Consider the following 16005-nt stretch of genomic DNA (forward strand, 5'->3'; position numbering starts at 1 on the left):
AAACACGTTTCCCAAGGCTTTTCTATTCGTTCCACACAATTTTTGAATAGAAACTGAGGATGGAGAGTGAATAGTGGGTGGAAGAGATGTTATTAAACAAGAATCAATGATCTAGATTTTTTTTTTACAAAAATGGGCTCTACCTAAACCTGTAAATTTTGTTACCTCAGTTTCAAAAAATAATGATTCTAAGAGCAGTCAATATAAACTGTTCTCCTATTTTCTTTTCTTTAAAAAAAAAAAAGAGATCTTTTTAAAAGGCTCTAACTGATTGGCAGGCATCACAGCTACATCTTAAATGTGTGTTACAATGGCAATCTTCATTTTAATTTCCGATGAGAGGAGAGGAAGAAAGACCACTCTGAAAAAATACTTTGGGTCCCTTCCCCATCACACCTCTCTTTCCTCTTCATAAAAGAAGCTGTGCAATTACTAGGTGGCTAAAGATATCTGAGTGCATTCTCCTATAACCATTTACTGCCTGGATCCTGCTGGAGCTTCTGGTCATAGGCATATCATAGAATGGATATGTCACGGATGCAAAGATCAGAGGATTTCACAGCCACGTGAAAAGAACAGGACACATTTCCTTCAGTTCCTTGGTTGAGCACTCATCTCAATGCTTGATTCCCAGGAGCTAGGTATACCCTTCCATCTGCTTTTCAGAGTATTTTCCTTTTGGATCGGTAGTTAGCTCTTTAAAACATATCTACAGGGTCTAAATAGGATAAAAATCTCACCAATGTTCCAAATGCTATGTAAAAGCTCACCCCTTCTATTATTTTGGAATACATGGGAAGCAAAAGAGTATTTACCTAATTCTAGGGTTTAAATCTAACTTCACAGAGACAAGCCAAGTGACTTGTAGTAGCAAATTCCACTCTAACATGAAAGTAAGAACTGGTAATGCTAATCGTGGCATGGGAAGGTGGAGCATGTGTGCTTCTCTTGACTGGTGTGTTAGGGAACATGGGCACAGCTGGGTACACAGGGGTGCCAAACACCAGCTATCATATGGCATGACCCATTTCTGAGCACAAGGGTCTTCTTGCCCTGGACATTTCATCTTCTTTTTGCTGAATTCTACTACAAAGAACTGTCCTGGTATTAGCTCTTCTGATTATTTTTCTAACTAAAACTCTTCTCAGACATCAGGGTGCATCTACATGAGCCTGAGTACATTTATGATTTTAAGCCCTGTGCATGGAATATTTAGGGAGAGGGAGGAGGGGAGAGAAGAAGACGTATCAAAGTAGTTTATGGCCCTGTCCAGTTTTGCTCAATGGTTGAACATCGGCCTGCGGATCAGAGAGTCCTGGGTTCGGTTCCTGCTAGGGGCACGTACCACAAAAAAAACCCAAAAAACAAAGTAGTTTATGAACTCACTTTTAAATTATACTGTATTATTATAGTTCACGTTTCAGTTATAGTTTATAGCTGAAAGAAAAATCTCTCTTAAGGAATTTTATCTTGTGACCATTTTCTTTAGTTTAATTCCTTTTCATGAGGCAGTTTTCCTCAATTGAAGTATTGTCTGGATAAATTAAAATTCTTAATATATTTTAACTACATTTTTTTATGACTAAGAATATATTCCCCAAGAAGGCAGAGGAGTACTATATTTAAGTACATACTCTTCTCACAAAATAAAAATGCACATGGAAATAGTTTTATTACCATTTTTATATGAATCCTATAAACAGTACTTTTCTCTAAATGCTAGCATCTCTAATTAACAGATTTTGAATGGCACCTGATTTTCTAAGTTATAAAATTTTAGCTTAATGTTTCCGGATTTTAATTTTAAGCAGTAGTCTTTTAATGAAGGAATGCGCACGTCCAAGGATCCCCTCTAATGACAAGGAATGCTTAAGGATAATCAGTAATATTTTTGAAAGCCAGTAACTGCTTTCCAAAAGAGTAGTACATATTTTTTGTTTCAAACTGGATCACAAATTACTGTATTTTTCTTACAATAGTCCTGAACTTTTATTTGAGGTTTTCTGTTTCTGAAAAGCAGACATGATGGATTAAAATAAAAGATAATTTATTGCAATGCTTACTTTCATGTGCAAAGAGAAGCAGTATAATTGTAATTTACAGTAGCTGTCAAGAAAAATCCATCACAGATGACATTAAAATGACTTATTTTGCCTGAGCCACTTATTGTTTAAATGTGCATAATCTAATAGAAAGAGATTATTTTTCAAAATCTGCTTTATATTCTTCTAAATTAATATCAAAACATATACTTATGAATTAAACATTAAAAACCATTTATTGATACTTTCATCATGACATTTACAAGTATAAGTTTAAATTATTTTTGATTGAACTGTCACATATTTGTGATGCATGAATTTACACCTTCACAGTGTTCTCAGATGTACACAGTATACCATCCAGAGATAATTATGAAAATACAGATTTAGGAATATTTTGAAGCAAAGGGAGCTACAGTGAGGATAATAACACACTGTAACCTAAAGATCACTAGCCCTCATGAAACAAAAGGACACACAGAGAAGGACTCTTTTCATTAAACTATAGTGGGCAATACTTTTTCAAATATCATCCTATCCTTTAGGTTTTAGAGAATTAAAAAATTTCCTATAAAGATCACTAGGTTTTTGGTAACAGAATACTAATAAAAGATGCTTGAGTGTTCTTTTCATGCTGTATCAGTAGAGGGAGGCTATACAAAACATAATGAATATCTTAAAATAAACTGAAGATGTTTGTAAACCTTAGGTCTGTAATGGTTCCAAGTACTTTTGGCATAAAGGTGGAGATTGCTTGTTTATTTACTCCCGTGAGAGTTTGCCTGAATAAGAAAAGGTGAAATAATAGATGTCCAGAAACAGTGCCTTAACCCATTAGAGCAAATATTTGTTAGAATCTGGGCCAGTTTCCTGTCTGGTGACAGACATAAACCTTCTAAACAATGAAATGTATTAGGGTAAAAGTAAAATGTTCATTGTCTTTTTTACATAGTTTTGTAAGTGCTGTTGTTGGGACTGATCTGGTTTTCAAAGAAGCTGGTACATGCAAATTCATACTCTGTGAAAACTGACCTTTGCATCTAAATAGCTAAAATCCAATGTCACTTTCAATTCTACCTTTTTTTTTTTAATGTATCCAGAATTAATGTAGTGAATATGTAATGAAATGCATTATCCTACATGGAGATTTATCAGATTTTCCGACTGAATGCTAGGCTTTGCTAGTACTAGCTGGAATTCACCTGCATGTTGGTGTGGCGTGTGGCTCCTTTTTGTAAACAGTTAAGTCGTACACAAAAAAAGGGAACAAAGGTCAGCACCCAGCCGCCACTTGAATGTGAGATTTTTCTTTTTATTCCCCTTGATGTATACTAGGCTCTGTGTTATTAGTCTTAATGATGGAAAATTGTAGTGTTGATACAAATCTTTTTTTCAAAGTAGTAGGCGGGAGCTCCATTTGTTAGTAAGTTTTTTTGTGACTAAAAGCCACGGACAGTACATTTATGTAGCAGTAAAAGGCCTAGATGCTCTTTCCATAGCAGAGCTAATTATTCCTACTGTGACCTTACTGATCCAGCCTGTTCCTAGTACATCTCATCTGCACGCCTGTTCCTCTGTGTAGATGGTGTCAGAGAATATGAAAAACCCTATAATGAAACCATTTTCATGATGGAGAAAGGCTACTGGAGTTGCACTTGCTACAAAGAGGCTCAATTATATGAGTAATTGTGATAATTTTCTACATTCATAGCCTTCAATGGGGAAAAAAGAATGAGAGCCACAAAGGAAAATTACTTTAACAAGAAAGTACAGAGAGTAAAAATGGAAGAAGAGACAAAAAGGGGAAAAAATAACCAGAAAAAAAGTTTAAAAAATAGATCTGGAGGGAGGAATAGCGAGACAGGGAGAACAACAGAAATGCTCAAAAGCCCATGTGCAGCTGTGTTGCACAATTAAATTGAATTTTTTTTTCTGCAGTTGATGAATGTGACTACTGCAAATGTGCCTCTGTAGTTAGCTATCATTTGTTGTTCCGTGACAGGAAAAGGATAATTACCTCTCAGAGAGAATCAAAGGCTGACATGCCCTTTAGACACAGCCATGAATGCAGAGCTCCGTAGAATGCTTGAATAAGAATCTAGTGTTCTCTGCCCCTTCCACTGAAGAATAAATTTTGTTAAAATGCAAGAGCACCACCAGTAAATTTGTTGAACCCTAGGTGTTCAAAAATATGAGGTACATCTATCGACTCATCCCATTTGCAAAAATAAAGCTGCATTTTGAATTCATTTCTATTATATTCATGGACAGTAAGATAGTGAGATATGCATTAAATTTCTTTTCCCAGTAGGGGTCTGATTCAACATTTCCTATGAAAGAACAGAGAGACACTATCCCTTTTTCCCAGGCTAGTTAGCCTATAATTTAAAACTGTCAAAAACACAATTTTGTTCAAAGTCTTCAATAAAAGCTTCTCAGATATAACACAAAGAGATTTTACTAAAGTTTGATTCAGACACTGTTACAATATTTTTAAAGCCATAAATACATTTAACTGATATTTTACTGCCATTTTTCTTAAAGCTTTTGAAAGCTTATGAAGAAAAAAGGCACCGTCTTTTCAAGGTGACTAAGTTGTCCATCATTCAAACAGGAAGTATTCGATGGTTCATATTAATGAGAATAGTACTTTAAAAGATACTGATGTGATCATCTTCCGCAAAATGCATTACTTTTAAGTAAAAAAAAATGATCTGCATGTCTACTTCAAAACAGTTGATCTTCAAGAAAAGTCTTGAATTCAGCAAATGCACATACACTCAAAAGGCAAGCAGAGAATGCTGTGTGGAAAATAAACAACGGTTTATAGGAAAAAGGAACCAGACCAAAAAGGACAGAAGATCACCCTTTCAGGCTGTTTGCTAATCCACTAATTTGAATGGCAAAGCTTGCCCGAGCTGACGCTTTTTACCTCTGTATCACAGGAATACGTTCAGTTCATTTCTTTATAAAATGTAGCTTTTCTCCTGTCTCATTATCCAAGTGATGCTTAGCCCCCTTTCAGGTACTTTCTTCCCTGTTTGGTGTGATTTTGAGTAAGGGAACACTACAGACCAACATATCAAACTAAAACAAAAGGAGCACTCTTATAAATATTCCTTGCTGCTTCTATAAATTTCTTTGCTGACCCTGATATAATTCACTTTTTTTTTTTAAGATTTTTCTTTTTTTTAAAATTTATCCAGAGAACAACATTTCAGCCTGGCAGTTCACATACTGATATCAGGCTGAAATGATGGTTCTGAATCATAAAACATGTCATCAACTTTATACCAAGCCACCAATAACCTTTGTACCATTTGCCAGCCCTCCCTTTACTTGTCAGTGTCAGGCTTACCTGATTGTGTTTCCAATTACTGAGAAGGGAGCCCCTGCTCTGCAAGCTGCAATTGCTTCATCTCTACACCTCCTGGCAACCGCCACTAACTTTTTACCACATTCATCCACATTGCCCACCAAAAATGTTTCAGAGGTATCTCCATGGTAGCCATTGTAATAGACCTAGACACAGGCAGAAATTTAAAAATATGACCTTGTTTAAAAATCTTCTCTTCTGAAGTATACACTGGATTCATTTATGTATTTAGTACATTCATATGTTTCACCCTTTCAGAATCACCCTCAAGTTTACCAACAAAAAAACCCCCAAAAAACAGATATGTTGAAACGTTACAGAAATTTAAAAGATGAAGCCATGCAATAATACCACACAATTTAAAAATAAATGACTAGTATGGCTATTTCAGTATTATGATTAGCAATGCTATAGTAACATTTTGATTCCTCACTTTATTTTTGAGAAGACAAAACTATATATGCAAAATTTAGTGACCAAAGACATTGACCCACAATTAGTACAATAGGTTTAGAGAACCTAGAAATATTTAACATAGTGAAAAGTTTCTCCAATGTCACAAAGATACTCACTCTTTTATTTACCAGTTCTATAGTTGGAAGTCATAAATAATGACAAGAAATAAGATAGACATGTCAATATTATAACAGACAGAGAATTTAGCTTGAATTGTAGTGGTTCAATATAGGAATGAAAAATCTTGCCTGGAAGTGAAATCTTAATTCAGTGTTCCAGATAGCAGAATGTTAACAGAAAACACTACACATCAATGTTTAAAGGCTTAGAATATAAGAAAACAGTGTTAAGAATAAAATTTTAAAAATATAATCTTATCAGTCTTCAATCATTCAGCAGTCCCTGTAAGATCTTGAAAGATACCAGATTCATTATAAAAATCATTAATTACCAAACACTACAATAAATATAAAAGGCTGAGAAAACTAGTTGAATATCGATCCATTGATGTAGCATGAAATTTGCTATTTTGCATACAGTTGCTATGTAATTATTTTTCACATTTCTTTCTCATGAAATAGAATGCAGGAGCTGTTATAAAAATATTTATCTGAGCTCTCTGTTTTAATGCTGAATTAATGTCTTAAATCTGTACAGAATTCTGCATTAAAAAAATACTCTCCCACACACTGGGGGAAGCAGGAAAAGTCTTTAGTTTGTCTTCATTTTAAGTCAGGGAACCTGAGGTAGACAAGTGACTTGTCTAAGGTTGGTGGCAGAATATAGAGGTGGATCCAGATTAATATGATGGATTATTAGCTTCTAATCCAGTGTATCAAAGTACTTTAATTACCTTGCAATAGAACAGTGTTTTATACATTTATTCCCATTTACAATCCAATAAAGTAAAAGTTTTCATTTTATATACAAGTATATAACATTTACTAATTTAAGAGTAATTATTGAAAAATTTCATAACTTTAGCCCAGCTGGTGTGGTTCAGTGGATTGAATGTCATCCCATGGACTGAGAGATCTCGGTTGGATTCCAGGTCAGGGCACATGCCCAGGTTGCCTGCTCAATTCCCAGTAGGGGGCGTGCAGGAGGCAACCAGTGGATGGTTCTCACTCACACAGATGTTTCTATCTCTCTCTCCCTTCCCCTCTAAAAAAAAATCAATAAAAAGAACATACAAAATTAAAAATTTCATAATTCTGAATGTTTGCTATTTAAGTAAAAATGTATTTTAAAAAACCTTTGCCTTTTCATATTACTTTTGCTAGATTTCAAAAAGACTACTTGAAAGAGTCAATATGCATGGCAATAACAATACTTTCAAAAGTCTGTGACAGTTATCTATAGTTACTGTTTGTATCCACAAACTATTCTTGTTTTGTCCTTGGTTTATTTAACAAATATTTACTGAGCAACTACTTATGAGTATTGCATAGTTTATTTTTTTAATATTCAACTTTCAAGGTAAAAAGAAGTCGATTTTCTTGTGATATATACTAGACATAAACAATTATAACATGCAACGAGTATTTTCTAATAAAATATAGAATCTGCCCAGACGGTGTGGCTCAGTGGTTAAGCATCAACCCTTGCACCAAGAGGTCGCTGGTTTGATTCCCAGTCAGGGCACATGCCCAGGTTGTGGGCCCCACTGGCATGCAGGAGGCGGCCAATCGATGATCTTTCTCATCGATGCTTCTATCTCTCTCTCCCTCTCCCATCCGCTCTCTCTAAAAATCAATAAGAAAAAAATATTTTAAAATATAGAATCTAAAAACAGAGTCTTTCATTTAATAAAATATTTCACAAGAAACATAGTTTGTGAAGATAATAACCTATATGTTTCCTTGACTCCTTCACATTTCTACACACTTAAAAATATTTCACTTTATTTTATGAATTTTGCAATTATAAAATTATTTGAATGTTAAAAATAAAAGTGTATTAAAAATCTTCAGGGAACTTAGAAAAAGCATGGAATATTCTCTTTGAGCACAGTGAAAGCATTAAGGAAGAGTATGCTTGATTTCTTTCAAAGCAGCAATATTTTATTAGGGATGATTAGATGAAATCATAAATGTAAAACCCCCAAATCAGGTAAAATCCAAAAGAAAAATGTATCATAAAAAATACTTTAGTTCAGGTACACTTCATAAAATACCTCCTTCTACATGATTCTGAATTTGGAAGATACCAACAGAATATGTGTAGAGCAAATGTTCAAGTATTCTAAGTAGGACAAATGATATAGAAAAGTATATTAGCAATAAAAAAGTCTTTATGTCTTAACACAAACTGATATGAAGAAAAAAGGTTGAATTAATTTGAACAACTAAAAATCTGACTGAACCCAACTACTGGATGCCAACTTGTACCTCATTCGCACTTCTACTTCGGTTTCATGATTTGGATATAGAATAACTATTATTAAAAATATTCTTCTGGCCCTGGCTGGTTTGGCTCAGCGGTTAGAGCGTCGGCCTGCGGTCCAGAGAGACCTGGGTTCGGTTCCCGCTAAGGGCATGTACCTCGGTTGCAATTTGTCCCCAGCCCTGGTTGGGTCGTGCGGTTGGCAACCACTCGATGTGTCCCTTTCACGTCGATGTTTCTCTCTGTCTCTCTCTCCCTCCCACTCTATCTGAACAAAAAATGTCCTCAGGTGAGGATATTAAAAAATATATATATATTCTTCTGGCCTGGCCAGTGTGGCTCACTGGTTGAGCATGGACCCATGCACCAAGAGGTCGCCAATTCGATTCCTGGTCAGGGCACATAACCAGGTTGTGGGCCTGATCTACAGTGGGGGGCATGCAGAAAACGGCCAATCAATGTCCTCTCTCATTGATGTTTCTCTCTCTCTCCAAAATCAATAAAGAAAAAAATTTTTTTTTTTAATTCTTCTGCCAGGCTGGTGTGGCTCAGTGGATTGAGCATTGTCCCATGGACTGAGAGGTCCTGGTTAGATTCCCGGTCAGGGCACATGCTCAGTTGCAGGCTTGATCCCCAGTAGGGAGCTTGCAGAGGCAGCCGATCAATGTGTCCTCTCACATTGATGTTTCTATCTCTCTCTCCCTTCTTCTGTCTCTAAAAAAAAATCAATAAAAACATATTAAAATTTTTTTCTTCTGCACCCCTATGTTCAATGCATCACTATTTACAATAGCCAAGATTTGGAAGTAGGCCAAGTGCCCATCAGTAGATGACTGGATAAAAAGCTGTAGTACACTTACACAATGGAATACTATGCAGCCGTAAAAAAGAAAATCTTAACTTTTGTGACAGCATGGATAAACCTGGAGAGCATTATGCTAAGTGAAATAAGCCAGTCAGAGAAAGACAAATACCATGTGATCTCAGTTAGTATATGTGGAATCTAATGAACAAAATAAACAAAATAGAAGCAGACTCACAGATACAGAGAACAGACTGACAGCAGTCAGAGGGGAGGGGGTTGGTGGACTGGGTGGAACAGGTGAAGGGATTAACCAAAACAAACAAAACAAAACTCACAGACAAGAGTATGGTGATAACAAGATGGAAAGGGGGTGGGGGTGGGTGGAAGAGGGTAAAGGGATAAATGGTGATGGAAGGACACTTGACTTCGGGTGGTGAACACACAATACAATATACAGATGATGTATTATAAAACTGTACACTTGCAACCTATATAATTTTTTTAACATATATATATATTTTTATCCTCACCCGAGGACATTTTTCCATTTTTTGTTCAGATAGAGTGGGAGGGAGAGAAAGAAAGAGAGAGAGAGCAAGGGAAACATCGACGTGAAAGGAACACATTGAGTGGCTGCCACCCACATAACCCAACCAGGGCCGGGGACAAACTGCAACCAAGCCACATGCCCTTAGCGGGAACCGAACCCGGGTCTCTTTGGAGCTCAGACCAGTGCTCTAACCACTGAGCAAAACCGGCCAGGGCTAATTTTTTAAATTATATATATTTTAGCGCTGGCCGTTTTGGCTCAGCGGTTAGAGCGTTGGCCTGTGGTCCAGAGAGACCCGGGTTCAGTTCCCGCTAAGGGCATGTACTTTGGTTGCAGTTTGTCCCCGGCCCTGATTGGGTCATGCAGGTGGCAGCCACTCAATGTGTACGTTTCACATTGATGTTTCTCTCTCTCTCTCTTCCTCCTACTCTATCTGAACAAAAAATGAAAAAATGTCCTTGGGTGAGGATAAAAAAATTAATTAATTAATTAAAAAAATAAAATGTATATTTTTTATTGATTTCAGAGAGAGGGAGAGAAAGAGAGAAACATCCATGAGAGAGAAACATTAATCGCTGCTTCCTTCATGTCCCCTACTGGATGTGTGCCCTGACTGGGAATGGAACCTTCGACCTCCTGGTGCACGAGATGATGTTCAACAAACTGAGTCATACCAGCCCGGCAGCAACCTATATAATTTTATTAACCAATATCACCCAATAAATTCAATAAAAAATTCAAGCAAAAAAAATATTTCTTCATCAATAGAAACTGTACTCTTTGAATGCTGTCTACCTCAACTAGTTATCAGACGTATAAATTCTATTTATTTAAAATTTATTTATTAATCATCAGATGTATAGAATTTATTTATAATCTACATAATCCAAAGGTATCATTACCAAACTTTTTAGCAAATGAACTGTCAAAACACAAATAAGCCAGGTCTGAGAATAGTCAATGGCTAAGAATATTAGAAAAGGCTTAGAGCTTGTACAATTTGAAGTTCCTGTGTTAAATTATTTTGGGTTGTTATTTAAAAGATAGGCTGTTAACCATTTGGTGAAAACTTAAGTTCAGAGAGAAAACCGCTCTGCTGGTATGCTTTGAGTTCAAGGCTCTCTATACCAGAAATGGAACACAGCACTACCTTCAGGGATTTTAATAAATCTAAGAACACTGCTAGCAAAAGAGTTGCTGTCCAAATAGACTGACACACACAGGCCAACGTAGCCTCTAATGACAGAGTAAGATAATGACAGGCCCCACTCAAAATCAGCAGGAAGAGGAAGATCAATCTTGGCAGAGTGAAGGAAAAATGCTGGCTTTCTTTGCGTTAGCTCATCTCATACATATCCAGCTTCAGCAGCTGCCCAGTGCGGTGGTGCTCTGCGTTAACTACACAGTGGATCAATAACAATTACACCTTCTCAAAAACATGACACATAGCAGGATTGGGTTGACATTTCACTTAGGCCAACATTGATCTCAGTGCATCTGATTCCAGCCCTAAATTCAAGTCAGGCCTGGGTTTACTTGGAATAAACACAGAGTTAAAGACAAAAAAGGAAACCAGCTGCTTGCGTCTGGGTCCAGAAGTAAACAGCACTTCCATCGGTGCAGTTCACGTTTTCAATCCACTCTTCTTCCTGTTGCTACCAGCAATTCTGAAGTTGATCAAAGACTATTTTTTAAATGATTTACTCACTGTGACATCAATGTTGATAATATCTCCATCCTGAAGAGGTCGACTGAAACATAAACAGGAAAAAACAGTGATAGATAGATCTCAATAAAATGAATATAAAAATAAATAACTAATGACTAGTATCACAAACCCAATGAGTTGCAATGATAATTTGGAGTAGAGGAAGAATAAGTGGAATAACTATATCTAATCTTTAACTTAGGTTAGTCACATCAAATTTTGCAAAAAAATATATAGTATGAACATATTGCCATTTATAAGAGTCTACTATTCTTTAAAAAATGTACTTATTAGTTACCTTAATTTTGTAAAGAGCCAAAACAACAGTTGATAACCAATATTTGCCTACATTTGGATTTGTACCACTTAAATGGTAAAATAAATATTTAACACACTACTTTTTTTTGATACATACTGCTTTAACAAACATTAAATGGGGGTATCATGGGAGGCAAAATACTTCAAATTTTTTGTTTTACCATAATCAGCTTCAAAAGTTTGCAGGTGGGTTTCAATTAAACAATAGTGTCTTTCACCATATGTTGCAGATCTTAGTTTCATGTTTTAGTTTCCAAAGGAACAATATGTTATTAAGCAATGAATACCTGTCAGGAATACCATGACATAGCACGTTGTTTACAGAGGTACAAACAGATTTTGGAAACCCTCCATAGCCTAGAGGTGAGGGATAGGCATCATGACTGATGATTTCCTGATGAACAAGAGCATCTATCTCTTCAGTTGTCATGTCAACCTAAAATATTAAATAAAGAAATTGTGCAGTGACAGTTGAAGACATTTCCTGTATCTATTGACTCTGCTTTTAGCTACAGCACTTCCATGTGAGAGTGTGTAAATCTATTGTAATAAACTTCTAGTACAAAATGTTAATTATGACTAACATTAAAATCCTAAACTGTGCCTTTTTGACAATCATTTACGTATATGATGGTGTTTTGGACTATTAGAAAATGGAAAATTTTAATTCTTAATATCCTTCAGATCATTTGTGAGTCATTAAATGACATGACTCCTTTTTAGCCTGAAAATTAAAAAAATAGGTTGTTAGTCAATTCCTTCCTCTTCCTCAATGGTTAGTAACCTGAGCTAACAGAAGCATTTAAAACATACTCTAAAGGCTCATCCGTTTAGATGACAAAGCTTGAAAAGCAGGTCAACTCACACCTTTGTATCTCAGAGGAACATTACATGGGTTTTGCAGCAATGGCATGAATATTATGAATCATCATTTAAAAAACTAAGTCTGATACATTTTTTACATATTTCATTTTCACTGCTCTTGATTTCTTTTATACTTAAAAAGACAGTGTTTTTTAAAAATATTTTTCTCTTACTAGAAGCTATACAATTGCTCCCAAACTAAAAGAAAACTATAATAGAGTTTAGTGAGCACATTTATCTTCATAAATTCATAAATCATGAATAAAATTCTAAGACAATCTTATATTAAAAATTAACTATTTCTTCAATAATTTTCTTTGTGTTATTTTATGTCATGTTGTGTTTAGTTATGTTGCTATAACAAGATTATGACACAGATGAGACCTTCAGTGATTTCACTGTTGAGTCTCACTTTCTAAATCCTGCCCGTCTTTTGGAAACTACAGGCCCATATTTTCTTTTATGATCCTTATATAGCAGAGTGTTTCAGATTATTCCGAAAAGACTAAATCTTGTAGTAAGACAGTTGTACATAATTACACTGCTTTATTACCCAGAGCTTTGTGTATCTGGTCTGATCTTTCTTTGCAGAGCTAATGCAAGAAAATACGAGACAAAGGCTGAGGCAAGCAACTCTTCAGGCACATGGAAATAACAGAAGTGATGTGGGGAATAAAAGCAGAAACTACAGGCAGGAGGAAGGGGGCAAAAGTCAAAGCCGGCTGCCATTGATCAACTTGCATAGGCTGAATGAGCCCAAAACATCTCCAGAATCCTGCTATTTGAAATTGAGTTTGGATTTTAAATGATCTCTTGAATAAACACACAAAATAATACAATCCCTTTCCCCCGTCCCAAGGCTTTACTTAATTACTAACCAATTAGATGCGTACAAAAGAAGAGTTAAAGAGAAAAGGGAAAATAAGAGGGTTTGTTGCCCCTCATGTAAGTTCTTCTGAGGTTTGGTGAGACGTCACCTTTAAACTCTTCCCAGCCAGGAGGAGGACATGACGGGCCAGCTGACAAGCCTGAAGAAGCCCTTGAATCTGATCTTCATTCTTAACTTCTATGCTGTCTCCCCAGTCGGGTACAATGCCTGTCGTCACATAGTCTGGCTTCTTTATGTGCTTGAGGAAAAAGGATTGAAAACGAAGATCAGAACCCAGCGCACGACAATGGGATCATTTTCTCGGACACAGCCTCCTGCTTCATGGAGCTATGCCCTTCCTGTCGGAGCACCGACCTCCGAAGCCAGCACAACAGACCCTCCAGGCTGCCCCCAGTTCCTTCCCCTGCCCTTTTGAACTTAACATTGCCTGTTAGTGCTGTTTCTGGATGGTCTGTTGACCTTACAGTGCTTTGAGTCAAACTGGACTGAAGTAGACTTCTGGTCAAAACAAACAGTAGTTTTCTTTTCTTCCTTCTCCCAACCCTGTTAGAAGCATACTGTCATTGATGAAAAATAGCACCAAGCTTCCAAATTGTCAAGTGGCTAATTAAGAGCACTTTCATCTTCTTAACACAAAGATAAAATTTATGCAAAGGACAGCTCACAACACTCCCTCTGAATGAATATATGTAAAGGCTGACTGTCAAGGCCACTGAAGCCTACTACATATACACTTTTCTTACATTTCACAACTGTACCCAAACTAATAAGGGACTAAACAATTTTCTTTTCTTTCTCTTTCTTTTAAGTACATAAGAATACCTAGAACATTTCTATCATTTGTCAAAAACTAACAAAGTATCCCTCCAAACTCAAAACATTCCACTTTGATTCCCCTTGTAGAACATTCTCCATCACTTACTTAAATCCATGGGCAGTATTCAGGAAATAAACGCTGTCTTACACACAGAGCTTCTCTCAGTCCCAAAGTTTTGCACAGCTCTTTACAAACTTATGGACACTGCTACATAAGCATTGCTGACAGTACCCACTAAGGCTCACAGGAGTTGAGGACAGGAAGCTGAGAGAGATAACCCCATTCAGTTGACATCACAGCAACTCTGGAAGGGCATCATGCAGGATTTAGGGACGTTCACTCATTCTCCTGGTAGAAGGACCTTTCTGACACAGGTAACGCCATTGCTCGGGTGGCCACAGCTGAGCTCTGGATGAGCATCTCTCGCCTGCGGCTTTCCCACCAGTGCCCACAAAGCTCTCAGTCTCCCCCACAGGCTTTGTGCTCTTGTCTCTGCATTGTGATCTGGCCAGGTTACACCACAGGCAGAAGGGTTATTGGGCTGTCACTGAAATTCTAAAACAATACATTCCCCTCTCCAGAGATTTTTTTTTTCTAAGTAAGAAAATACCAAGAACATACTCTGGGCTCCAGTGTCCTGTCTTGTCAGCCGTTGCCACAAAAATGGGTCGCTCACCTTTGGGAAGTACAATATACTTAATGTGGGTTCAGTGTAAAAAAAATGCGTAAAGGGGGAAAGCAGGTATTTTATTTTTGTTTTTTTTACAAATCTGTATTTCTTTCAGCTATTCTCATTCTTCCTAAATAACCCCCATACTTCCTTTATATTGCATTTTTAAAAAAAGGATAGATTGTCTTTCCACAGAATTGTAATCTCTGGGAAAAAAGGCAATAATGCTGAGACAAGATGCTTTCTTTAATTTACTCTAAAGGAGATTCAAAGACAGCAGCATTAATAACATGAAAAGTATAAGAGCAGGCTTTAGGAAGAAGCATCTAGTATATTACTTTCAAGTAATCTCTCTTAAATGATCCCAGTTTTATAGTCATTTTTTTCTCTTAAAAACTAAAAACTACATACATGTAATTTTATCATCATGTTAAAAATGTAATATAGAAAACTGCATGATAGAAATTTTAATTCTAAATAAGCTAAGCAGTTGAAAGTTCAGCTCTTTATTTAAAAAAAATTAACATTACAGAACGGCAAGATGTTAAAACTTCTCAAATCAAAATTTAAAATCACAAACCAAGTTTAAAAATTATGATTCAAATAGCTTAGAAATCAAAAGTGCAAAAACACTTGATTGCTCCTGCAGCTAACCTTTATCTTGGCTCGAAAAAGCAGCAGATAATAGGTGATACAGTACCTTAGGGACTGGATGAGCTGAAGAAACTGCAGCCGGCAAAACTATACTGTGTGAAGTATCTCTTTGTCTCCGGAAAAAGAAATTTCTTCTTTGTTGACTGCTTGACTGCTTGTGTGAGTAGATATGATTGAGTGGTAAAGAGAAGATTCTATGACAACCTAGGAGTAAAAAGAGACATATTTTAACTAAAAAAAACAAAACAAAAAAACTAACATTGTGCTACATTTTAAGATGTTGCGTTGTTGCCTATTAAATCATGATTCTAATCCTTTACTGGCTCAAAAAGGAAAAGCTCCAAATAGGAAGAAAAGCAGTGGTATTCTCAGTGCTAATACAATAGTAGCACAGCATATTTATTAGCTAATACTATGTTTACGTAAATGTTTGACAATGGAAAACTCTATTCTAATGGGAAACAAACATAT

At 36.2% G+C, this 16005-nt stretch overlaps 1 protein-coding gene across 3 annotated transcripts in view; it reads right to left on the reverse strand.

Moving 5' to 3' along the window:
- Positions 1-16005, reverse strand: part of METAP1D (methionyl aminopeptidase type 1D, mitochondrial) — an 89055-nt gene that overhangs the window by 4489 nt on the left and 68561 nt on the right. For all 3 annotated transcript variants that reach the window (XM_036254310.1, XM_036254311.1, XM_036254312.1), the window contains exons 2-6: positions 15581-15738; positions 13482-13631; positions 11928-12076; positions 11323-11365; positions 5401-5564 (exon numbers count right to left, since the gene is read on the reverse strand). In XM_036254310.1, coding sequence (XP_036110203.1) covers positions 5401-5564; positions 11323-11365; positions 11928-12076; positions 13482-13631; positions 15581-15738 — 664 coding nt within the window. The remainder of the gene's footprint in view (positions 1-5400; positions 5565-11322; positions 11366-11927; positions 12077-13481; positions 13632-15580; positions 15739-16005) is intronic.

Source organism: Molossus molossus, unplaced genomic scaffold (assembly GCF_014108415.1).
Source record: "Molossus molossus isolate mMolMol1 unplaced genomic scaffold, mMolMol1.p scaffold_m16_p_11, whole genome shotgun sequence".
Classification (NCBI taxonomy): domain Eukaryota; kingdom Metazoa; phylum Chordata; class Mammalia; order Chiroptera; family Molossidae; genus Molossus; species Molossus molossus.